The sequence below is a fragment of the Danio rerio genome, chromosome 4 (genome assembly GCF_049306965.1).
Source record: "Danio rerio strain Tuebingen ecotype United States chromosome 4, GRCz12tu, whole genome shotgun sequence".
Classification (NCBI taxonomy): Eukaryota; Metazoa; Chordata; class Actinopteri; order Cypriniformes; family Danionidae; genus Danio; species Danio rerio.
Genome location: NC_133179.1, coordinates 71577501 through 71603463, shown reverse-complemented (window position 1 = coordinate 71603463; position 25963 = coordinate 71577501). Strand labels below are relative to the sequence as shown.

The 25963-nt window shown below is 36.6% G+C and overlaps 2 protein-coding genes across 3 annotated transcripts in view; one reads left to right on the top strand and one right to left on the bottom strand.

Annotated features, from left to right (window-relative positions):
- Positions 1 to 25963, bottom strand: part of rab3ip (RAB3A interacting protein (rabin3)) — an 847807-nt gene that overhangs the window by 105490 nt on the left and 716354 nt on the right. The window lies entirely within an intron of this gene.
- Positions 25085 to 25963, top strand: part of LOC100004160 (potassium voltage-gated channel subfamily A member 5) — a 76607-nt gene continuing 75728 nt past the window's right edge. Inside the window, exon 1 of the mRNA XM_021475309.3 lies at positions 25085 to 25963. This exon is cut by the window's right edge and continues 1951 nt beyond it. Within this exon, the coding sequence (XP_021330984.1) occupies positions 25207 to 25963 (757 nt within the window). The 5' untranslated portion in view covers positions 25085 to 25206.

Below are 25963 nucleotides of genomic sequence, written 5' to 3'. Positions count from 1 at the left end.
TATTATCAGACATACTGTGAACATTTCCTGAATCTGTTCAACATCATTTTGGAAATATTTAAAAAAGAAAAAAAAAATTCAAAGGGGGCGAATAATTCTGACTCCAACTGTAAGTGTTAAATTTGTTTTACAAAAACGCCAAAGAGGCGAAATATAAGTATATAGTCACCACCGAATGGGTTCCAGACACTGTGATCTCGCTCTCAATCCCTTCAACCCTCCTGTCGTCCTAAAATTCTACACTGTGTATACAAAGTTCGCCCTTTGGGTCAAAAATGAGCCGCCTTCACTAAACCTCAAAAACAAAGCAGCTCCATTTCATTTCAATCCTCAAATCTATTTAGCTTGAAGAAACAAGCCCGTCTTCGTCACACAATCAGGTTGGCGTCAGAAGCCGACATCAGTTTTGAGGTCAGACTCCAATGTCAAGGTGGCCAACCGTGTTCCTGGAGAGCCACCTTCCTGCAGATTTCAGTTGCTACCCATATCAAACACACCTGCCTGTAATTATCTCGTGGTGTTCAGGCCCTAATTAATTAGTTCAGGTGTGTTTGATATGGGTAGCAACTGAAACCTGCAGGAAGGTGGCTCTCCAGGAAAACGGTTGGCCACCTCTGGACTAGATGCTGAAATTTCGATAGTTAATGACACGACTTAAAGGGCTGGTCCAGAGTGTATTTTTAAGGCTTAGTTGTGTTTATAAGATGCAAAGCAATGTGTGTTTATGCTTCATTTGTAAAAAGAAGTGTTCATATATCTTACTTTGATTATATACAGCTACGCTAACATGCAAACGACTGTCATATTTCCTAGTTCCTCCGAAAGCCCGTTCTCAAGAGACTCTGATTGGTCAGCTAACATAATGTGCCGTGATTCGCAGATTGGCTCCACGTCGTCAGGAAAAGCATCACGATTCTACAGGCACACACTTTTTAAAACAAGGTTCAGAATAAAATTAAGATACAATGATGTGCTTTCATTCTCTCTGTTCAGTTGAGGGAGCGTTTAAGCAAATCATTCCTTTAGATTTATATATATATACAATATTTTTGAAGTGTTTCAGTCAGGTTTCAGGGCTCATCACAGCACAGAAACCGCATTTCACCAAGTACCACCTTAGAAAAAAATTGTCTCTCCAAGTACCACCATAACGACCAGTATTAAAAAATAGCGTTGCAGGCCTAATTAAGCAGCTACAGCTGTGCACAGTTTTAAAACGAGGCAGATTAATTCCTATTATTAAGAATATGTATTATCGTAACATTTTACATAGTTTAAAGATTAAATGTGCTTGCAGGTAAAAAAAAAAAAAAAAAAACGTTTAAATTAAAATGTGCTTTTAAAAGTTCATTAAAAATGCACTGTTCTTAAAAAGTACAAAGAAAACTGCTGTACTTAAATCAAAAGTATTCATATTAGCCTATTGATCAAAAGCTGGAAATCTTGTTTTGACCTCATAAATATAGACTATATGTCATATTCATACACTTTCTGACAAATCTTGAAATATATGTTAAATGTACTTATGACAGGGTTCATACAGGCACAGCCTAATGAAAATCAGGGAATTTTTAGCACTTTTTCCAGCATTTTTATTTTTTTCAAGACTGGCATGCTATGTTTTGAAGACCTGGGGCCTCATGTACGAAGACTTGCGTGGAAATCTTACTAAAACATTGCGTACGCACAAAGCTGTAAATGTGCGTACGCAGAAAAAATTTCAGATGTATGAAACACTGCGTACGCCGAATCTCACGCATATTCTTTTGTACATCCGAATGAACGTGAAACTGAGCGCAACATGCACGAGCACAAAACCCCTCCCTTACTCCTCCCCCGTATGAATACGCTAATGACTATGCTAATGGAAAAACCCAACGAAAAAGCAACGGCAAAATCAAGCAAAAAGAGAAACTCTGAACAGAATGTGAATTGGAGGTGCTGCTTTCGGAGGTAGACCGGAGGAAAGCGGTGTTATTTGCAAGTTTGTTCTCCGGAATTAACAACAAAAGAAAAAAATAGAGTGGGAGAGTTTAGCTGATGCGGTCAACACAGTTGGGTCTGAACATATCGCACTGAGCGCATATAAAAAAAAAAAAGAAATAGTGTGGTTTATATCTGTAAAATGTTGCAGGACGCTCAACAGTCTCAGTGGCGCAACTCGTAAGACACATGTGATCATGAATAGATACGTTCGAGCATGTACTCGGCTCGAATCCAGCGTCTGATGAATTCTTTCTTGTTTTTTCCCCCGCTACATATCAGATTTTGCCAACTATTTATCACGAGAAAGACAAGTAGGAATCATCAATAAGTTCATATCAATAAGCATCATATTTTATTTGCACATTTATTAAATGGAAATGTTTCTGATTCACGCATGCAAATTCATCTTCAGATAGTGTCTTTATAGCAATGTGCGTGCGGTAGATCGCTCAGATTACATTGGGAAAACAGGCGACCGCTGCAAATTGTGCTTTAATGTTTGGCTGGTCAAATGTATGGTATGGAAACCTTATATACCCGCTGAACCCGTCTCATACAGCTGCCATTGCAAGGCTCAGACACTTTGTAGAGAGGAATTTAACACAACTGCCTCTAGGAGTCGCCAATGGAAATAAAACAGACACGCACAAAAAATGTGCGTACGCCTGCCATGAAGCTGGCTTGAAGCTGCGCACATTCCCACGTTCAGTTCATTGTTAGTAAATCCAAACGTGAGCGATTCTGAGCGTGAAACCTGGCGTACGCAAAGTTTTTGTGCGTACGCAGCGTTGATACATGAGGCCCCTGAAATGTATTCTTAGCAACTTATAAAACGAAATGATACAAATAAAAAACATTAAAAATAATATTTATTAATTATATATTAATAATATAATAAACCTGCACTAAATGCTTGTGAAATCTTTTTGTACTCAAGTTAAAATACTATTACACTGCTAAAATAACACAAATTGTAGTAAATAATACTAATATTAGGAAAAAGTACAAAGTACTCTATAGTAGGGATGTAACGGTATCAGAATGTCACGGTACGGTAATACCTCGGTATGAATGTCACGGTACGGTATTCATTGAATCTTTTACAGGAAAAACAAAACTTATGAAAATACTCCAAAAAAGTGCCAAAAGTGTCAATGACATACAAATTAGTCATCTATCTGTAAGCTTTGAAACAGGAACTTCAATTTTAATAACAAAAAAATATTAAACTTGTAAAAAAATAAAGTTTCAATTTAGTATTGTTGAAAACTCATCACATTCAACATTTAATCACTCACTCACTTAGATAGAGATGGGTTTAAAGGAAAATTATCATATAAATATAATCTGGTAAAAGCTGGTATCTCTGGGCATTTACAATGTCCCCTGCAACAGAAAATAACCCTCTCATTTGGGACTGAGGTTTCTGGGACAAGAGAGATATGACTTGGCCCAGGTTGACAGCAGTGGGGAACGTTGTGCATTGTCTTTCCCCCACTTGAGAGGACAAACCATGAGTGAGATAGAGATCTCATGTCTGCATCAATCTGAACAGTGTGCTGTGTTTCTGCAGTTCCCATGATATTAGTCGTATTCCCCAACTTGCAGGCACGTGCACACACAGTGCTTAACCTGTGCAGTGCACATGCCCTTTTTAGTCTTGGATAGAAAGTTCCCTTCCAAAATGATCAAAAGTGCCCCCGCGACGCGACATACCCTCCGTCCCCGCTTTACAGTACGCGCGCGACAACACAGCTGATAAAAAGTCGCGCGACAACACCACTATTCAGAACGCGCGCGACAACACAGCTGATAAGAACTCGCGCGACAACACCGCTATTCAGTACGCGCGTGGCGACAACACCACTATTGAGTACGCGCGCGGCGACAACACCCGCTTTAGGGTTTTCCAGCTCTTTTTGATCCCCGCTTCTAGCAGCACACTCCATTTCTGCATTACTGGATCTGTAGCGACAACAGACCGCAAGGGATGATGGCCACGCATGGGCTGATGGGAATTGTAGTTTCCGGTACCTCCCGTTCGCTTCATTCGCCTGAGCAAATTTTCTCAGAAGACCTATAGTTTTACCGAGTCATGCGACTACGGTAATATCGAAAAAAATTAATATTGCGGTATGACGGTATTTACAATACCGTTACATCCCTACTCTATAGTGTACTCTCTATAGTAAAAACATCCGAGAAGCATTTGTTTTTAAGTTGTGTTTTCTGTCTCGGCAACTCAGAAAGCCTTTGTCCCGCCCTTATGTTTCACGCAAAACTAGACAAGGGCGACTGAGATTGGCCACTTTTCTTGTCAGTCAAATCACGCTTCAGAATCAATTCTTAAACTTTGGAAACGGAATTTTGCAGCTTATGACACATTGCACTATAATAAACATTTCAAGCACAGCGCTGTGATTGTGCGCTTCACAAAACAGCCAATGCTGATCACATCGATGTTATAGTACGCATCAAAGGATTAAAAGTGTTAATTGTTTATTTCATTATTTGGCGATTCCTCTGCGTACCACTAGGAGGAAGCCCGCGTACCACTACCTCAGTTTAAGAACCACTGGTTTAAGTCATACTTAGCTGACCGATACCAGTTTGTGAATATTAAAGGACAGCCTAAAGTCAGCCTAGTAAAGAATGGAGTGCCTCAGGGATCAGTTTTAGGCCCTTTGCTGTTAACAATATACATGCTACCCCTGGGAGACATTATTAGAAGGGATCAGCTTTCACTGCTATGCAGATGATACTGTGTATTTCAACTAAACCTGATGAGATGTCTGAACTGTCTAAGCTAACTGAGTGTATTAGAGATGTTAAAGACTGGATGACCAACAATTTCCTTCTCTTAAACTCGGACAAAACAGAATTATTATCATTATTGGGCCTAAATCCTGTACACAGCAGATCTCGCAACTCAATCTACAATTAGAGGGATTTAAAGTTAGCGTTAGCTCTGCTATAAAAGATCTGGGTGTCATATTAGACAGCAATTTAACTTTAGAAAATAATATCTCCCATGTCACAAAAACTGCCTTCTTTCATCTGAGATATATCGCTAAGTTAAGAAGTATGCTGTCCATCTCAGATGCAGAAAAGCTAGTCCATGCTTTTATGACTTCTAGACTGGATTACTGTAATGCTCTGTTTGCTGGCTGCCCAGCATCCTCTATTAACAAACTTCAGCTAGTACAAAATACAGCTGCCAGAGTTCTGACCAGGTCTAGAAAATATAATCAAATCACCCTAATGTTATCCTCCTTACACTGGCTGCCTGTTAAGTTTCGTATTGAATTTAAAATATTACTTCTCACCTATAAAGCTCTAAATAATCTAGCTCCTGTTTATCTAACCAACCTTCTGTCTCGCTACAATCCAACGCGCTCTTTAAGATCTCAAAACTCAGGGCTTCTGGTAGTACCTTGAACAGCAAAGTCAAGTAAAGGAGGTCGAGCCTTCTTATTTATGGCTCCTAAACTCTGGAATAGCCTTCCTGATAACGTCCGAGGCTCAGACACACTCTCCCAATTCAAAACTAGATTAAAGACCTATCTTTTTAGTAAAGCATACACTCAGTTCATCACTTAGCGGTGTGATACATGAATGAGCTCCACGCAAGTTTCTTCATCTCGTTTATATACACTATGAACAGCAGCTATGCTAATTATTCACTTTATTCTCCATTGCCATCTGGGGATACTCAACCCGAGGCCCTCAGACCACGCAAAGCCACTGATTGGATCCAAGACCAGCGATGAGATGATCCCAAGGTTTCCACATCCTGGACCAGGCCGTATCCTGAGCAGCTACTGTGGTGGGAGCATGAGATTCCTGTGACACTCCAGGGACAGACGAGTCTTCGCTGAGGTCCAGCTTCCAGCCTCCGGCACACAGCTCTGCACAAGACATTTCGCGAAATGCGGAAGTTTTTCTTTTTCCATTCGTCTTGCGTTATTAAATTCCATAACACTCTCACCAGTCCTTCCTCCTTATTTGTGTCTAATACCCCAGTTTGTCACGGGGCATGAATGAAATGTTCATGAGTTAAATTGAAACCACTGAACTGCAGTTAAAGTCGGCCAAAATTACAGGAAACGCTTACATGAAAGCCCTTTTCGTAAACACCTTAATTATATTGTTGTCTATTAAGGCGAATAACTAGATTACAGATGTCCAAACGGTCCAACACATTTTGTTTTCCTCCACTAAAATGGAGGATTGAGTGGGGGGCAGGGGTTTATTTTCGCTAGCTACATTTTTGTTTCACCCCGACATTATGTGTGATTTGCTGGCTTCTGTTGGTATATTCCCTCACGTCAGATCAAATCTGCTGTCAGGATGCTTTACCTTCATAGCCCTTCATAGCAGTGCACTCAAACTCCCTCTCTCACACACGCACGCACAGATGCCACAGGCTCTCTCTGATTCTCTGAGTGCATGATGGTCAGTGTTAGTCATCAGCTCTTCTGTTCCCCGCAGGTACTTCAGCAAGACTTTTATTCATTTCAGCTTCTGCCTTGACTCAGTGCACTAAATGGGGGCTCCGCATAATAGTGCTTTAAAGTGCGCACGCCACGAGGAAACTCATTTCCCTTGATCTTTTGTGATTAAAGGCTTCATTGTCCTATTAAACACACTGTAACTTTCAGACGTCAGTCTGCAAAAATGGCTAAATGCATGTTCAGCTCACAGATTTAAGCACGGTGCTCGAAATGTCACCGTTTTAACCGTTTGTGGGTTTCTAGAGTCACTTTCGGATTAATCCCTGATTCAACAGTGGAATGAACCACCGGTTACCAGTTGGACAGATATGTGTGTCACACATGAACCACAAACTCGAGAGCTTAGAGTTTGGATGGAAAAATCTGATGAGGTTCTTCATAACTCCTGAACTGTCTGCATTACGTACAGGTGTTGAAAGTTTGGGCTCTTGTTGAAGACGATGTGGAACCTCAATGGCAAACCATTCTCAGGTTTTTTGGGCTTGCCCTAAAGTACGGACCTTCGGGTATGAAATAGCGACTGAAATAAACTCATTTATTAAATTATACCTTGGGGAAGTACCAGAAATTATTCCAACTGTTGACAAATACTTCATTCAAATCCTTTTGGTAAGTAGCGGAAAAGCCGTAACTCGAAAACAGGTTCAGGCTGATCCTCCAACAAGGCCTCAATGGATAGGAATTGTAAAGGAAATACCAACCCAAGCTCATTCTGAAAAAGTAGCCGCGCGGACATTTCTGGAGACCGCGATTTACGTGGCCGGAGGTATGAATGGCCGTATTTGTTTTTTTTTCGAGCGAACGCTACGGGTTGGTGTGACGCCGCTCCTCTTCTTCGCGCTCGCCGACTGCGACTGCTCACTCACCTCCGTGTGGAGGGCTTTCCTGCCGCAACCAGTCTGTCCGCTTAGCTCGTAGCATCACGTCGACGGAGCGGAGGCCCAAAGGAGGAGGAGATGGATCAGTATTGTTGGCAGAAATGGACGCCATGTGCTCCGGACCAAAGAAGATCATCAAGACTGTTACCAGCAACAAGTTTAAAAGCCAGGGTCTGTCATGGTATGGAGTTGTGTCAGTGCCCTTGGCAAAGTAACTTGCACTTCTGTGATTTTTTTTTATTTAGAGAAAAGGGAAAAGAAAAAAAACAGGAGGGAAAAAATTAGAAATAAAAATTCAAATAGCAAACACTTGTCATAAGGGTTACAAAATCAAGTCATAATACATTTGAGATACATTATCACAGATTGTTTACAATGACATATTCAGACCATTTTTGCCAGCACTTTTCACACTTTTTAAATCAAATCTTTAGTTAAAAGTCTCCCCATTCAGTGTATTTCCCAACCCAGACTCATCGTGGAAACGTAGCCCCGCGGACATTTCTGGAGGCTGCGAAATACGTCCCGGGAGGTACGTATTTGTGCAGTTTTTGTTTTCGCGAATCCGCGAGAGGCCGATGTTCCGCGCTTTATCGCGTCCCGAACGCCTCTCGGGAGTGTGCGGCATTCGCGCCCGCGCTGTTCTCACGCAAAAATAAACTGTATAGAAGGATCTTAAAATATCTAGTAAAATATTATTTAGTGTCATCATGGCAAAGATAAAATAAATCAGTTATTAGAGATCAGTTTTTAAAACTATTATGATTAGAAATGTGTTGAAAAACTCCCCTTAAAACAGAAATTGGGGAAAAAATAAACAGGGAGGCTAAGAACTCTGACTTCAACAGTATATATATATATATATATATATATATATATATATATATATATATATATATATATATATATATATATAAATTTATTTATACAACAGTTCTGTCTGGTTCTCGAATCTGATTGGCTGATAGCCGTGATGTATTTAAGTAATATCAGCACCTGTACAGCCTCTTTACCCTCTAGCACGTCGCACACCAGAAGCGGCGCTCGGCGAAATGCCACGCAGCGCCATGCATTTTAGAATTCTAAACATAAGGTGCGTTCGACTTCATGCAGCGCTGCGCAGATCGATCGAAATCTGTCTTAAAGCGGTGCATTCTGGTTAGAAATCTTGTCCGGATTGATGTTGCGCCGGTGCCATGTGACTGTCACATGTGGCATCAAAGTACCGCGACAGTGCTCCAAGATCAGACGGCAAACTCAGACCGTGCAGCTTCTGAAGAGCGACTGCAGGAGCTTTGATGACGACACCGATATTACACGATTGGCCGAGTTCACCACATGACAACAAACACGTGTATTTCGGGTTTATAATTGGACAAACTCCGATTCAAAAGTTTCAAAACAAACAATTCACTTTTCACACCCTCTCTATACTGTACACATCTTGCTTATTAAAAGACTACAAATATTTTACTGCAGTATCATCTTTTGTTAAATAATCTGGTTATAAAGGTTAGCTTGTTTGCACAGGTTTATTTTTTACTTTTTTATACAGACTATTTACTGCATTCATCTCCATGAACGATTTAAATGATATATTTTAGTGTATATTTTAGTGAATAACCTAAATATGAACTCAAATAAGTCTTACAGACTTGAAATAAGAAAATCATCATCATTGATCCTGCCACCCTAAAGCTCTCTTAACAAATTAAAGTAAAGAACTATTTTATTAAATAATTATAAAATGGTTTTATTATTATAATATAAATATATATTTTATTTTCTGTCTAGCAGTTTAAAGGCTACCTGCTCTTTCTGGGAAACTTCTACATAGCTCACTTATTTTACCTTTTGTTCTTTTCAACACAATCTTTTTGGATTAAAATGCTTTTTTGAAAATTCATTCATCATCCAAAATAATGTCATTTATTAAGACCTAATCAAAACACCTTGTTTTGCTTTTTACATGGGAAATTTTTATATCTATAAATGTACACATATGTAAACCCTTTTTTAGCAGATTCAAACAAGAAGTATTAGCCTAAAGATTGATGTTTAACTCCTAGAATTTATGCTTATTGCTTTGTATTTAATAGACCTGTTCGTTTTTATGTTTATATTAACCTCTCATTTCCTCTCATTTCTCTCATACATTTGTTATATATTTTATTCATAAATCTCTCTTATTGTTTAAAAAGGAACTATAGTTTGTAGAGTCTGTATTCTGTTTTATTTGTAAATGTTTTGTTGTTATAAATAAAAATAACAAAAAAATATGATGACGCCATGTGATCGGTCATCATGACTGCAGCAACTTTGAGTCCCGAAGTGTCCAGCTGTCCGTCTTGACGGCTCCGTTTTCAACTCCGCCCCGCCTGCGCTCGGCTAATCTCGTTGATCACCGGCTGCAGCTGAGCTTCATGTCGAACGCACCTATAGGTTTCTATCAGGGTACACACACCGGCACCGCAAGTCGGCTGCGCCCAACCACAACTCAGGACGCAGACCTGCTTTTGTGTATTACTCCACCCACATACAGCCAGCAACAGAGCAGACGCTACAGTTTGACAAATATTACCGTCGTTAGACAACAAAATATACTTTGGAGGCTTTTTTAGTGGACAATGCAGTTGTTTATATTGTAACTATGCAGTTTATTTGCAAGAATAATGCCTATTTTAAAATATTTACAATTTCTGACTGCTCATCGGCGAAGGTTGATGTTTTCTATCCAGAAGATGACGACAGAAGCGCATAATAAGCCCTTATGCTTAGAAGATATAACAGTCTGATTTCTAACTACAGCAGATCAAATTAATATTAAAATGGTAAGCACACCTGCCAACACTTTCGTTGTTCATGAGAGTATCCCGTATTTCCAGCAAGATCTCACGAGAAAACGTAAGTATTTTACGTTTTGGCAGTTTAGTGGCTAATTCGTACGAATTCGTACGAGTTCAGTCGTAAGAAAATGTACGATTTTAAAAAGGAGGCGTGGCACCTAACCCCACCCCTAAACCCAACCGTCATTGGGGGATACGCAAATCGTACTAAAATGTACGAATTAGATCGTACGAATTTGTACGAATTAGCCACTAAATGAAAAAGTTACGAATTGCCGTGAGATTGTGTTGGTATTTCAGACCAGTCTCCTGCAAACATCCTTAAAAATTACTTAAAATATTCCCGTAATTTCACCCACCACCCTCTTTGGTACAGTCTGTAAACTAAACACCCCCAGGTTGCCAACTTTGGTACAGTACCCGCCCAAAACCCGCTGCATCCTGTTCTAAACCTCACCCCCGAACACCCTCTCCCCTCCGGTCTCCCGGATTTTCAGAGACATGTTGGCAGGTATTCTAGTAAGTGATATTATAAGTCGATCTCTCTCTATTTGTATGTCAGTTCAGCGTTTTTCCTTACCGCAAACGCAACAGCAGTCTGGTGACGTTAGTGGATTCGTTGTTATTTTCGGGGTTAATTATTGTGGCAACAGAGAAATACTGAAGACTGTAACACTGTTAAGAGATATCTCTGTAGACTGATGGCATTTCATGTCACGTTCAGCCTTATGATCTTAAAGTGTGAGCAAAATCAGCAGTTTTGTCATCACTTTTGGCAGAGAATCATTCAAATAGTAGCTCTAAAGTGACGTTGGTGAATTAGTAACTGCCTCTGCTGTTCTGACGTCAGCTGCAGATGTGAATGAATGGCGGAAGAAAGTAGTTCCTAATAAAAAAGGGGTTTTTAGACACTGGTACTCGTGTGATATTGCTCATATATATATATATATATATATATATATATATATATATATATATATATATATATATATATATATATATATATATATATGTGTGTGTGTGTATATGTGATCAGATGTGTATGTGATCTAATGCCAGACAAAAGTGTCTCCGCGAAAGGACTGGAGCTTCAGTGACCTCGCTCTGGATATCACACCAGCCTGCCGATCTGAACAACTGAATTCTTCCACTGCAATTAGAGGTGCTCACCAGGGTGCTCAACATGATGATCGCTGGTTGTTAGTGGTTACCTGTTGTTATGGTTACCATTTCCCTCGTTCTTCACAACAAAGTCTCCCAAGAGCTCTGTGTAAGCATCAAGACTCTGCATGTGAACCGCGGACCCACACACACGCAAGCAGACATTTACTCAGCATATTACACACATCTTTGAAGCAAAGAGCAGAGATCTATTAGAAATCCGACGCTGTCAAATAAATAAATCAATATAAAATGCTGACACCACATCCCAATTGACGTCGCTTATGTGATTTTTCCTGCTTGTTCTAGCTATTATTCAAATGAGCTGCTTTAACACAATTGTTTGTGACTTGATTGTTCGTGATTGTTTTCTGTTCAATCCACTTAAAATTGTAAAAACAATCAAGCACCTGATGGAAACCTACGCCAACACAGGGAGAACATGCAAACTCCACTCAGAAATGGCCACTGACCCAGCTGAGACTAGAACCAGTGACCTTGCAGTGAGGCGATCGTGCACTACCGTGACACCCCTATGCTTCAACATATTCATTCATTCATTTTCTTGTCAGCTTAGTCCCTTTATTAATCCGGGGTCGCCACAGCGGAATGAACCGCCAACTAATCCAGCACGTTTTACGCAGCGGATGCCCTTCAAGCTGCAACCCATCATTCGTAATGGGTCTGTATTGTCGTTATTACATCACATTCATAATATTGCGTCGGCGTGAACGTGCGCTGCTTTTGCGTCATACATTTGTAGGTGTGAATGAGCCCTAAGACGTAAGAGGGGAAAAAAGACCGTGAGCTGATCCTGCAGCAGTGAATGAGGCGGCTCAAGACCTGCTGCGCTGCCTTTGTTGTGTCATCTGATCTCCTTACGCTCGGTGCGTCCTGCTACAAAAGAGCACCCAGAAGACTTTAATCACTCACTTTGTCGCCACGGCGGAATGAACCATCAATTACAGTTATCAATGGCACATGTTATACCCTCCCTGCTGCAAACTAAAACCGAGAGTGCAGTAACTCATGAACCGTGAGTGCTGGGAAACAGTCATTTGGCTCATTGGGGATATGTGGTGGATGAAGTTCTCAAGGTAAATGCGCAGCTTGGCTCTAAGGGTCAAACAACAAAAAATAAGGTCTTGGTGTGATTCCGGAGATCTGAGTTTCAGTAGTCATGTCAAAGCAGTGCCTAAATTAGCATACTATCATGTAAAAAACATTGCAAGATGCTTTGTTTCCAGGACTTAGAGAAACTTGTTCATGCTTTTATGAGCAGCAGGGTGGATTACTGTAACGGCCTCCTCACTGGCCTTCCCAGAAAGAGTTATAACAACACCTACAAACTACAGTTAAATCACCTTTAATCCCCCTTCAGAATTGGACTGAAGGTTTATATCTCAATTACAAAGAAATAAATCTGAATTAGGAGTAGAAAAGTCCGATTTGAGTCATTCAGAACTACTTTTGCATCAGTGATTGCCAAACCTGCTATTGGAGCCATGGGCGTAAATCCAGGGGGGGATTTACGTCCCCTCCCATCCGAGGCTTGACAACCCCCCCCCTCACCAAAAAAAAATTATTTAAATTATAAAAAAAAAAACCTTTGAATTGTGAAAAATATACACCTAAAATAATTGTCTAAGTAGAAAGAAAACAGCATTTATTGTTTAAAAGGCATTTAGAAACAGTTGAGTTCCCCCTCCCCTTTCTCAAAGTGGTTAGGTCCACTGTGTGCCTTTTCTCATCTCACCCGCTCACACACACGCACACGTCAGGTGTAGCGGCTGTGTAAGTAGGGGGTTTTATCCACCTTAAATGAAGCGATTCTCTTCAATGTAGTTAATACACACTCGTTTATGAATTAGTCGCGGCAAAAATGCTGATTACAGATGCAATTGTCCATGAGTCTGCTGTATTAGCGATTAAAATGACTCATCTAGGTAACGTTAGCTTGCTGCTAACGCTAAAGCCGTTTCCCTTGCACGGTTTATTTGTGACCACTTGGCATAATGTTAACTTAACATTAACAACCACATTTAGCATATTGTTTAGTTGTGTAAATGAGCACTGTGCACACTGACCCCACTGTATTTTTGTATAATCAGTTTCTATTCTGTTTTAAGGGACTCAATTCATTTTAAATTAAAATGTTAACCTTTTTAATTCTTTGTTTTTATTGTTGTGATTAGTTTTATGATAGTTTTGCATTCTTTATGTAAAGCACTTTGAATAACCATAAAAGGTGCTAAAGTATAAATAAACTTGCATTGCAGTGTCATGTATTGACAAATACAAAAAAAATGACAGAGAAAATGGACATAAGATAACTTTTCAGTGCAGCTAAACGCCAATTATACAAAAAGTTCACATATTAAGGAAATTGTCCCCCCCTACTGTTACATCAGATTTACGCCCATGCCTGGAGCCACACGTTTTTTTGATGCCTCTTCTATCTGACCTATTCATTTTAATCATCGAAGTCTCCTCTAATGTTCTGATGAGCTGATTCCGGTGTGTTTGATTAGGATGCTTTGATTCCAGTGAGGAAACTTGTTCATGCTTTTATCAGCAGCAGGGTGGATTACTGTAACGGACTCCTCACTGGCCTTGCCAAAGTTGCAGCTCATTTAGAAAGCTGCGGCCAGGATTCTGACCAGAACCAGGAAATCAGAGCACATCACACCTGTCCTCGGGTCTTTACATTGGCTCCCAATTACATTCAGAATAGATTTTAAAGTATTATTACTGGTCTATGAATCACTAAATGGCCTAGGAGCTCAATACATTACAGATATGCTCACTGAATACAAACCTAACAGATCACTCAGATCTTTAGGATCATATAAACTAGAAATTTTAGGAGTTCAGTCAAAGCAGGGTGAATCAGCCCTCAGCTACTAATAGCTTTTTTTGTAGTACTATCGATTTTTGTTTGGTTTGGATAAAAGCATCTGCTAATTTAATTTAATTTCATTTAATTTAGGTGGTTGAAATTAAATTTAGACGGTTCGTTCTGCTGTGGCGACCCCTAGTTAATAAAGGGACTTAGCCGAAAAGAAAATGAATGGATCAATTAAAGGTCAATTAAATTTAATTTAGGTGGTTCATTCCACTGTGGCGACACCTGGTTAATAATTGGACTAAGCCGAAAAGAAAATTAATTTAATTTAAGAGAAATCCGTGACCTACAAAAGGTTTAATCAAACATTTCCTACAATTATTATTATAATTGTTTTTGAACTATTGATTTTTGTTAGCTTCGGATAAAAGCATCTGCTAATTTAATTTAATTTAATTTAGGTGGTTCAAATTAAATTTAGACGGTTCATTCCACTGCGGCAACCCTCAATAAAGGGACTAAGCTGAAAAAAAAATTAATGATTTAAAGTCAATTAAAATAAATTAAATTTAAGCGGTTCATTCCACTGCGGCGACCCCTAGTTAATAAAGGGACTAAGCTCAAAAGAAAATGAATGAATGAATTAAGGTAAATTAAATTTAATTTAGGCGGTTCATTCCACTGTGGCAACACCTGGTTATTAAATGGACTAAGCCAAAAAGAAAATTAATTTAATTTAAGAGAAATCCGTGACCTACAAAAGGTTTAATCAAATGTTTCCTACAATTATTATTATAATTGTTTTTCAACTATTGATTTTTGTTAGCTTTGGATAAAAGCATCTGCTAATTTAATTTAATTTAATTTAATTTAGGTGGTTGAAATTAAATTTAGACGGTTCGTTCTGCTGCGGCGACCCCTAGTTAATAAAGGGACTTAGCCGAAAAGAAATTGAATGAATGAAGGTAAATTAAATTTAATTTAGGCGGTTCATTCCACTGTGGCGACACATGGTTAATAATTGGACTAAGCCGAAAAGAAAATTAATTTAATTTAAGAGAAATCCGTGACCTACAAAAGGTTTAATCAAACATTTCCTACAATTATTATTAGAATTGTTTTTGAACTATTGATTTTTGTTAGCTTCGGATAAAGGCATCTGCTAATTTAATTTAATTTAATTTAATTTAGGTGGTTCAAATTAAATTTAGACGGTTCATTCCACTGCGGCAACCCTCAATAAAGGGACTAAGCTGAAAAAAAAATGAATGATTTAAAGTCAATTAAAATAAATTAAATTTTGGCAGTTCATTCCACTGCGGCAACCCCTAGTTAATAAAGGGACTAAGCCGAAAAGTAAATGAATGAATGAATTAAGGTAAATTAAATTAAATTTAGGCGGTTCATTCCACTGTGGCGACACCTGGATAATAATTGGACTAAGCCAAAAAGAAAATTAACGAATAAACTCAACTCAATTCAATTTAGGCGGTTCATTCCGCTGCAGCGAACCATTATAAAGGGACTATGCTGAAAAGAAAATGAATGAATGAATTAAAGGTAAATTAAATTGAATTTAGGCAGCTCATTCCACTGTGGCGACTCCTGGTTAATAATTGGACTAAGCCAAAAAGAAATTAATTAATTTAATTGAGGAGAAATCCATGACCTACAAAAGGTTTAATCAAATGTTTCCTACAATTATTATTATAATTGTTTTTGAACTTTTGATTTTTGTTAGCTTCGGATAAAAGCATCTGCTAATTAAATTTAATTTAATTTAGGTGGTTGAAATTAAATTTAGACGGTTCGTTCTGCTGTGGCGACCCCTAGTTAATAAAGGGACTAAGCCAAAAAAAAATGAATGGATGAATTAAGGTAAATTAAATTAAATACAATTTAGACGGTTCATTCCGCTGTGGCGACCCCTAGTTAATAAAGGGACTAAGCCGAAAAGAAAATTAACGAATGAATTAAAGTCAATTAAAATAAATTAAATTTTGGCGGTTCATTCCACTGCGGCGACCCCTAGTTAATAAAGGGACTAAGCCAAAAAGTAAATGAATGAATGAATTAAGGGTAAATTAAATTTAATTTAGGCGGTTCATTCTACTGTGGCAACACCTGGTTAATAAATGGACTAAGCCCAAAAGAAAATTAACGAATAAATTCAATTCAATTTAATTTAGGCGGTTCATTTCGCTGCGGCGGTCCTTAATAAAGGGACTATGCTGAAAAGAAAATGAATGAATGAATTAAAGGTAAATTAAATTGAATTTAGGCAGCTCATTCCACTGTGGCGATTCCTGGTTAATAATTGGACTAAGCCAAAAAGAAATTAATTAATTTTATTGAGGAGAAATCCATGACCTACAAAAGGTTTAATCAAATGTTTCCTACAATTATTATTATAATTGTTTTTGAACTTTTGATTTTTGTTAGCTTTGGATAAAAGCATCTGCTATTTTAATTTAATTTAGGTGGTTCAAATTAAATTTAGACGGTTCGTTCTGCTGTGGCGACCCCTAGTTAATAAAGGGTCTGAGCCAAACAGAAAATGAATGAATGAATGAATTAAAGTAAATTAAATTAAATTTAGGCGGTTCATTCTGCTGTGGCGACCACTGGTTAATGAATGGACTAAGCCGAAAAGAGTTTAATTTAATTTAATTTAAGAAAAATCCATGACCTACAAAAGGTTTAATCACATACAAATACATACAATTATTAATTTAATTTCTTTTTTTTTTAACTATTGATTTTTTTTAGCTTTGGAAAAAAGCATCTGCTGATTTTACTTTATTATTATTATATATATATATATATATATATATATATATATATATATATATATATATATATATATATATATATATTATTTTATAAAATATTTAATTTCATTTTAATTATCATCGCCCATTTATTAATTTTCCTTTGGCTTAGTCTCTACTTCAGGGGTCGCCACAGCCGAATGAACCATCAATTATTCCAGCATATGTCTTACACAGCGGATGCCCTTCCAGCCGCAACCCCGGACTGGGAAACCAATTCCCCTAACATGCATGTGTTTAGACTTGTGGGGGAAACCGGAGCACCTGGAGGAAACCTACGCCAACACGGGGAGAACATGCGAACTCCACACAGAAATGCCAACTGACCCAGCTGGGACTCGAACTAGCAACCTTCTTGCTATGAGGCGACCGTGCTAACCACCGAGCCACCATCTCCCGTTTAGTTCTTAAAGCCTAAAGTGAGCGGAGGTTTAAAGAAAGCCGTGTTTCTTGTCTGAGCAGAAGCAGAGAGTGCAGCAGATGCCGAGGGCTGGAGTCTGAATGCGAGGCTTTCGTCCGAGGCTGTAATCTGCACACGTGACCCAGCTCTTCTCTCCTCTTTGCATTAACCGTCATGAGAGCACGCCCTGAGCAGTAATGCCAGTCTTCAGTCAGACGCAAATCCGAAAAGACACAAGCTCCGGACGGGACGGAGAGATGACCGCGGACGCTTATTTACGCACGTATTATTTTCTACCATCCTGGGCGTTTGATGGCAGCGATGGTTGGATGTGCTTTTATCTGCTCATCCAGTTTAATCTTGGTGGAATCTGCACGTTCTTGACTCATGTAAAGGTTTCGTCCGCAGGCATGTGCTAATCACAAAAAGCGTACAGCAGCAGCTAATGCGGTAGCAGAAACTGGCCTTTAGCCACTTCACGATTTCATGCACTAGATGTGAAGTTTCCTTATAACAAGCATCTTTGCCAACCCTTAAACACTACAAGCACACGGCTGGTAAATATACACTCACACTTTTTGACTTTACAAATGAAACACAATTTGTAAGTTTTTTGGGGGACATTTTTAAGAAAACCCTTTAAATGTTCATAAAAACACTGCTGAAAGTGATTGAATTAATTGTATAGTTTGTCTGTGTTATAATCAACCCCTCCAAAAAAAGAGCTGCTTTTTTCCCTTTTTTGTAAACTCAAATTCAAGAGTGTACACTAAAAAAAAAAGAATTTATTTTTACAGAAAATATCTTTACATTTTTTACAGTAATATTTTGTCATTTCAAATTATGATCAAAACTTAGTAAAATGACAAACGATCTCTCTAAACTAACAGTTTGACTTTCGATGTAGGTACTTTATCAATAAAGGCAAATTACTGACATTTTTGTTTTTCATACAGGGAAATTTAATGTAAAATAACAGATATTAAATTACAGAAATTTACCATAAAATAACGGATATTAAATTACAGAAATTTACTGTAAAATAACAATATTAAATTACAGAAATTAACTGTAAAATAACGGAAATTAAATTATAGAAATTAACTGTAAAATAACAGACATTAAATTACAGAAATTTACCGTAAAATAACGGATATGAAATTACAGAAATTTACTGTAAAATAACAGATATTAAATTACAGAAGTTAACTGTAAAATAACGGATACTAAATTACAGAAATTTATCGAACAATAACGGATATTAAATTACTGAAATTTACTGTAAAATAATGAACATTAAATTACAGAAATTGACTGTAAAATAACAGATATTAAATTACAGAAATTTACCGTAAAATAACGGATACTAAATTACAGAAATTTAGCATAAAATAACGGATATTAAATTACTAAAATTTACTGTAAAATAACGAATATTAAATTACAGAAATTTACTGTAAAATAACGAATATTAAATTACAGAAATTTACTGTAAAATAACGAATATTAAATTACAGAAATTTACTGTAAAATAACAAATATTAAATTACAGAAATTTACTGTAAAATAACGGATACTTAATTACAGAAATTTACCTTAAAATAATGAATATTAAATTACAGAAATTTACCGTAAAATAACAGATATTAAATTACAGAAATTTACTGTAAAATAACGGATATCAAATTACAGCAGCAGCTAATGCGGTAGCAGAAACTGGCCTTTAGCCACTTCACGATTTCATGCACTAGATGTGAAGTTTCCTTATAACAAGCATGTTTGCCAACCCCTAAACACTACAAGCACACGGCTGGTAAATATACACTCACACTGTTTGACTTTTTAAAATGAAACAACACAATTATTTAGGTTTTTTGGGGACAACTTGATAGTTTTATGTTCAATCCACTTAAATTTGTTAAGTTAACCTCTTGAAGTCACGTGCTATTTCGGGGTTTCCGCCTGGATTTTGCCTACCCAAATTTAAAAGCTTCCCAAATCCACATGCAGAGGTGTAAATGCAAACGTTTGGTAAAGAAAACCCTTTGAATGTTCATAAAAACACTGCTGAAAGTGATTAAATTAATTGTATATGTTGTCTGTGTTATAATAAACCCCTCCAAAAAAGAGACGCTTTTTTCATTTTTTTGTAAACTCAAGTTCAAGAGTGTACACTGTAAAAAAAAAAAAAATTACAGAAAATATCTCTACATTTTTTACAGTAATTTTATGTCATTTCAAATTATGTTCAAAACTTAGTAAAACGACAAACAATCTCTCTAAACTAACAGTTTGACTTTCATTGTAGGTACTTTATCAATAAAGACAAATTACTGACATTTTTGTTTTTCATACAGGAAAATTTTATGTAAAATAACAGATATTAAATTACAGAAATATACTGTAAAATAACAAATATTAAATTACAGAAATTTTTGGTCCATTGCTGTGGAGCTGACAGTGATGAACTGTGCTCCATGTGAAAGTTGAAGATTTATTTTAAATTAACACAGCGTCTTAAAAGCGTTGGCAAATTACAATCACACACTTCAAAAGACACGAGAAACTACACTGTAAAAAAATCCAAAATTGTACGGTTTATTTCTGACAGCTGGGTCGCCGAAAAAAAAAAAGTAAAATAAAGGCCCTTAAATTACAGAAATTTACCGTAAAAACATGATACAGAAATTAATTTACGGTAAATTTTTGTAATTTAAAATCTGTTATTTTATGGTAAATTTCTATAATTTAATATCTTTTATTTTACAGTAAATTTCAGCAATTTAATATCCATTATTTTACAATTAATTTCTGTAATTTAAAATCCGTTATTTTACGGTTAATTTCTGTAATTTAATATCCGTTATTTTACTGTTAATTTCTGTAATTTAATATCCGTTATTTTACGGTTAATTTCTGTAATTTATTATCCATTATTTTACAGTAAATTTCTGCAATTTAATATCCGTTATTTTACAGTAAGTTTCTGTAATTTAATATCCGTTATTTTACAGTAAGTTTCTGTAATTTAATATCTGTTATTTTACAGTAAAATTCTGTAATTTAATATCTGTTATTTTACGGTAAGTTTCAGGATTTTAATATCTGTTATTTTATGGTAAATTTATGTAATTTAAAATCCGTTATTTTACGGTAAATTTCTATAATTTATTATGTTATTTTACAGTAAATTTCAGTAATTTAATATCCGCTATTTTACGATTAATTTCTGTAATTTAAAATCCTTTATTTTACGTAAATTTCTGTAATGTAATATCTGTTATTTAACAGTAAATTTCAGTAATTTTATATCCGTTATTTTACGGTAAATTTCTGTAATTTAATGTCTGTTATTTTACAGTAAATTTCTGTAAGTTAATATCCGTTATTTTACGGTAAATTTCTGTAATTTAATATCCATTATTTTATGGTAAATTTCTGTAATTTAATAGCTGTTATTTTACAGTAAATTTCTGTAATTTAATATCTGTTATTTTACGTAAATTTCTGTAACTTAATATCCGTTATTTTACTGTAAATTTCTGTAATTTAATATCCGGTATTTTACAGTAAATTTCTGTAATATAATATCCGTTATTTCACGGTAGGTTTCTGTAATTTAATATCTGTTATTTTACAGTAAACTTCTGTAATTTAATATCCTTTATTTTACAGTAAATTTCTGTAATATAATATCTGTTATTTAATGGTAAATTTCTGTAATTTAATATCCGTTATTTTACAGTTAATTTCTGTAATTTAATATCTGTTATTTTAGGGTACATTTTTACAGTGTAGCTTAACTGTCAAACATGTCCATCAAGTGTGTTTACATTGAAAAACAATAGAAAAGTAGCGTGTTAGAGAGGAAAACAGATTCTGTGTGAACGGCGGCTAACAGTCTTTTTAAGCATATATATTTTCCTATTTGTCTTTAGTGGCAGACTTTCAGGGTGTTTATTTGTGAGCAGGCAGATTGCTCAGCATGTGGAGAGAGCTGTATCTGAAGCACTTCTGTAAGATATCACAGCTTTACTGTTTTAAAGAAATCTCAGCATAACAAGGACGCGCCTCGCTCAGCGGGACTGAGAGATTGTCCATTGTGTTTTTTTCACGCTTATAAAGTGACATCTTGCTAAGAAGAAATAAAAAAAAATTTACAATATATTTAGATATATATATCAATATGTAAATAAATGGTATAAGGTATAGCTACTATGAAAATATTTATAGTTAGGGTTGGGTATATTGTAATTTGCAGTCAGTTGGGTATTATTGGATACTTTTGATTATATATATATAACCTAAATAATACAGAGCAATGAGGTTTCCACTATATGAATAGGATGTTAAACACTTACTGCAAATGAAAAATACTGCAGCTGCATTGCATCATGGACAGTTCTTTTTGCAATTTAATTAAAATAATTAAATAATAATTATAAAAAATTACTTTGAAAAAAAAAAATATATATATGGCATTTAGAGGGTTTTGCATCTGAACTATATACACACACACACACACACACACACACACACACACACACACACACACACACACACACACACACACACACATATATACATACATACACACTTACCGGCCACTTTATTAGGTACACCTGTCCAACTGCTTGTTAACACAAATTTCTAATCAACCAATCACCTCGCAGCAACACAATGCATTTAGGCATGTAGACATGGTCAAGGCGATCTGCTGCAGTTCAAATTGGGAAGAAAGGGGATTTAAGTGACTCTGAATGTGGCATGGTTGTTGGTGCTAGACGGGCTGGTCTGAGTATGTCAGAAACTGCTGATCTACTGGGGTTTTCACGCACAACCATCTCTAGGCTTTACAGAGAATGCTCCGACAATAAGGAAATATCCAGTGAGCGGCAGTTCTGTGGTGCCTTGTTGATGCCAGAGGTCAGAGGAGAATGGCCAGACTGGTTCTAGCTGATAGAAAGGCAACAGTAACTCAAATAACCTCTCGCTACAACCGAGATCTGCAGAAGAGCATCTCTGAACACACAACACGTCCGACCTTGAGGCAGATGGGCTACAGCAGCAGAAAACCACACCGGGTCGGTTTCTTGAACACGACAACGAGTTCACTGAACGGCCTCCACAGTCACCGGAGCTCAATCCAATAGAGCACCTTTGGGATGTGATGGAACGGGAGATTCAAAATTGACAAATCTGCAGCAACTGCAGTGACGCTATCGTCTCAATACGGAGGAATATATCCTTTAGCTTGTTGAATCTACGCCACAAAGAATTAAGGCAGTTCTGAAGACAAAATGGGATCCGAATCGTTTCTAGTAAGGTGTACCTAATAAAGTGGCCAGTGAGTGTATCATTCGTTTTGTTTTCTTGTGCTATTATTATGTGAATGTGATGAATTGCGGGACCCCCTTTGAAAAAGAGATGGTACATCTCAAGAGTTAACCCTAATATAACGAATTCAAAAGCATTTTTACATGTAGTGTAAACAGAACAGGGGACAGTGGGGATGAAAGTAACGTGGTATGAATATTTATTTACTATATTTTATCTAAAAGCATTATCAAGAAAGTCAGTCTGATGTGCTTTGATAGTTTTATCCCAGCCAGAGGAAATATTCCAGATTACTCCGATATAATTTGTAGACAGCTGATAGTATACTGGGGTTCAGTTGTGAGTTCATGCAAGCGAATCATGTGCGCGTTCAACATTATTCTCGAGCAATCAATCCTGTGAGACATCTTTTGAAGCCTCGTTGCTTTACATTGATGCACATGCAGGAATCATGCGTGGATTCCTTTGTGCCGGGCTAATTGAACATGTTCTGTCTCTCAGAATAACGTCAGAAAATGGCACAGACTTATAGTGATGATGCAACTTAGACCGAGGCAAAATGTGAACTCATGTGTGAATGTATGCTAATTTAGCACAGATGCCAGGAAATAAATCACACGAAAAGACTCGGCGAACGGCAGGGGCAGAAGCTGGATCAGAATGCTTGGCAAGTGACGACAGCTTTTTATTTATTTATTTTTTTTATTATCATTTTTTTTTTAATTATTTTTCTGCATATTGTTTTCTATGAAAAAGGGTCATGTTATATTTTAAATAAATAAATGAAGCAGTGTAAGAATCTACTACATAAACACACTCACTAAAGGGTTATATCTTACATACATACATAAATAAATAAATAAATAAATACAATTAAATAAATAAATTAATAAATTAATAAATTAATAAATTAATTAATTAAATAATAAAATAAATAAATAAATAATAAACAAATAAATAAACACTTACATAAATAAATAAATAAATAAATAAATAAACAAACAAATAAATAAATAAACAAACAAATAAATAAATAAATAAAACAAATAAATAAAATAAATAAATAAACAAACAAACAAATAAAAAATTTATTAATAAATAAATAAAATAAACAAATAAATAAAATAAATAAACAAACAAATAAATAAAACAAACAAATAAAAAATCAATTAATAAATAAATAAAATAAACAAATAAATAAAATAAACAAACAAACAAATAAATAAATAAAACAAACAAACAAACAAATAAATAAATAATCAAATAAATAAATAAAACAAACAAATAAATAAACACACAAATAAATAAAATAAACAAACAAACAAATAAATAAATAAACAAACAAATAAATAAATAAATAAAACAAACAAACAAATAAATAAATAATCAAATAAATAAATAAAACAAACAAACAAATAAATAAACAAATAAATAAATAAAACAAACAAATAAATAAAACAAACAAACAAACAAACAAATAAATAAATAAATAAATAAAAAAAGTTCCGGCTGGGTCAGTTGGCATTTTTGTGTGAAGTTTGCATGTTCTCTCCGTGTTTGCGTGGGTTTCCTCCGGGTGCTCCGGATTCCCCCCACAAGTCCAAACACATGCAGTACAGGTGAATTGGGTGGGCTAAATTGTCCGTAGTGTATGTGTGTGAATGAGTGTGTATGGATCTGGTTTCCCAGTGATGGGTTGCAGCTGGAAGGGCATCCATATGCTGGATTAGTTGGCGGTTCATTCCGCTGTGGCGACCCCGGATTAATAAAGGGACTAAGCCGGAAAAGAAAATGAATGAATGAATAAATAAATAAAGCAGTGTAAGAATCATATAACACATAAACACACACATAAACTGGATATTTTTTTACAGCTAAATACTTTTTACATTAACTTTTATACTTTAACTTTTTAGTTAATCTTACAAATTAAGTATAACTTGTTTTTAATAAATGAATAAATAAATATATGATGATGAACGAAGGAAAAGAGAGTCTCTCTCGATCTCTTTCTCTCTCTCTATAAGAGCGAAACGGTTCAGATCATTGATTCATTTGTCTGAGACTCGACTGTAGACTGCTGTAGCATTTTACTACACTTTACAGCTAGATAACCACTCTTGTTTATAGTCATGCCCTTATATCATTTCGCTATAGTGAAAGTCTTTCCAGCCGAGTTACACTTGACGCTCTGCGAAACGACTCACTCAAAAGAGTCTCTTCAAAAGAACCGACTCTCATGTGAATCGCTCAAGTACTTACGCTCGGAACACACACGCATTTACCAGAGTGAGGAGAGGATGCTTGGATTATAACACAGCTCTACGGAACAGTCGCAGGGAAAAGAAAACGAGTGTGGATTTACGAGGAGCTTTCGCTTCGGACATCTACATGCTTTTCACGAATGAATGTTTAATGGCTTGGAAATGGAGATAGCTTTGGTGAGTTTTGAAAAGCGCGGAGATGGAGAGAGCTACCAGAACCAAAACTCACTGGATCATCCGCGACTGGTCCACAACAAAGAAGTGTTCCCGAGAAGTCCGCAGCAGAGCTCGTGGAAAATGAACGACATGAACAGCACGATCATGGGCTCCACCGAGAACACGGTGGATTATTACAGTCCCCATTTGTTCGAGGAGGACATCCTGGACATGGATTTGGACCACGAGAACAACGAGCGAGTTCTGATCAACATCGCCGGACTGAGGTTCGAGACCCAGCTGGGCACTTTGAACCAGTTTCCTGACACATTACTGGGAGACCCAGACAAGAGAATAAAGTATTTCGACCCCCTCAGGAATGAGTATTTCTTCGACCGCAACAGACCGAGTTTTGACGGGATTCTCTATTTCTATCAGTCTGGCGGCAAAATCCGGCGACCTGTTAACGTGTCCATCGACGTGTTCGCCGACGAAATCCGCTTCTACCAGCTGGGAGAGGAGGCGATGGACCGTTTCCGCGAGGATGAGGGTTTTATCAAGGAGGAAGAGAAGCCGTTGCCTCAGAACGAGTTTCAGAAACAGGTATGGCTCATTTTTGAGTACCCCGAAAGTTCTAGTCCCGCGCGAGGCATCGCTATCGTCTCCGTCATCGTCATCACCATCTCCATCATCACCTTCTGTTTGGAAACTTTACCCGAGTTTCGCGACGAGCGGGAACTTCCGG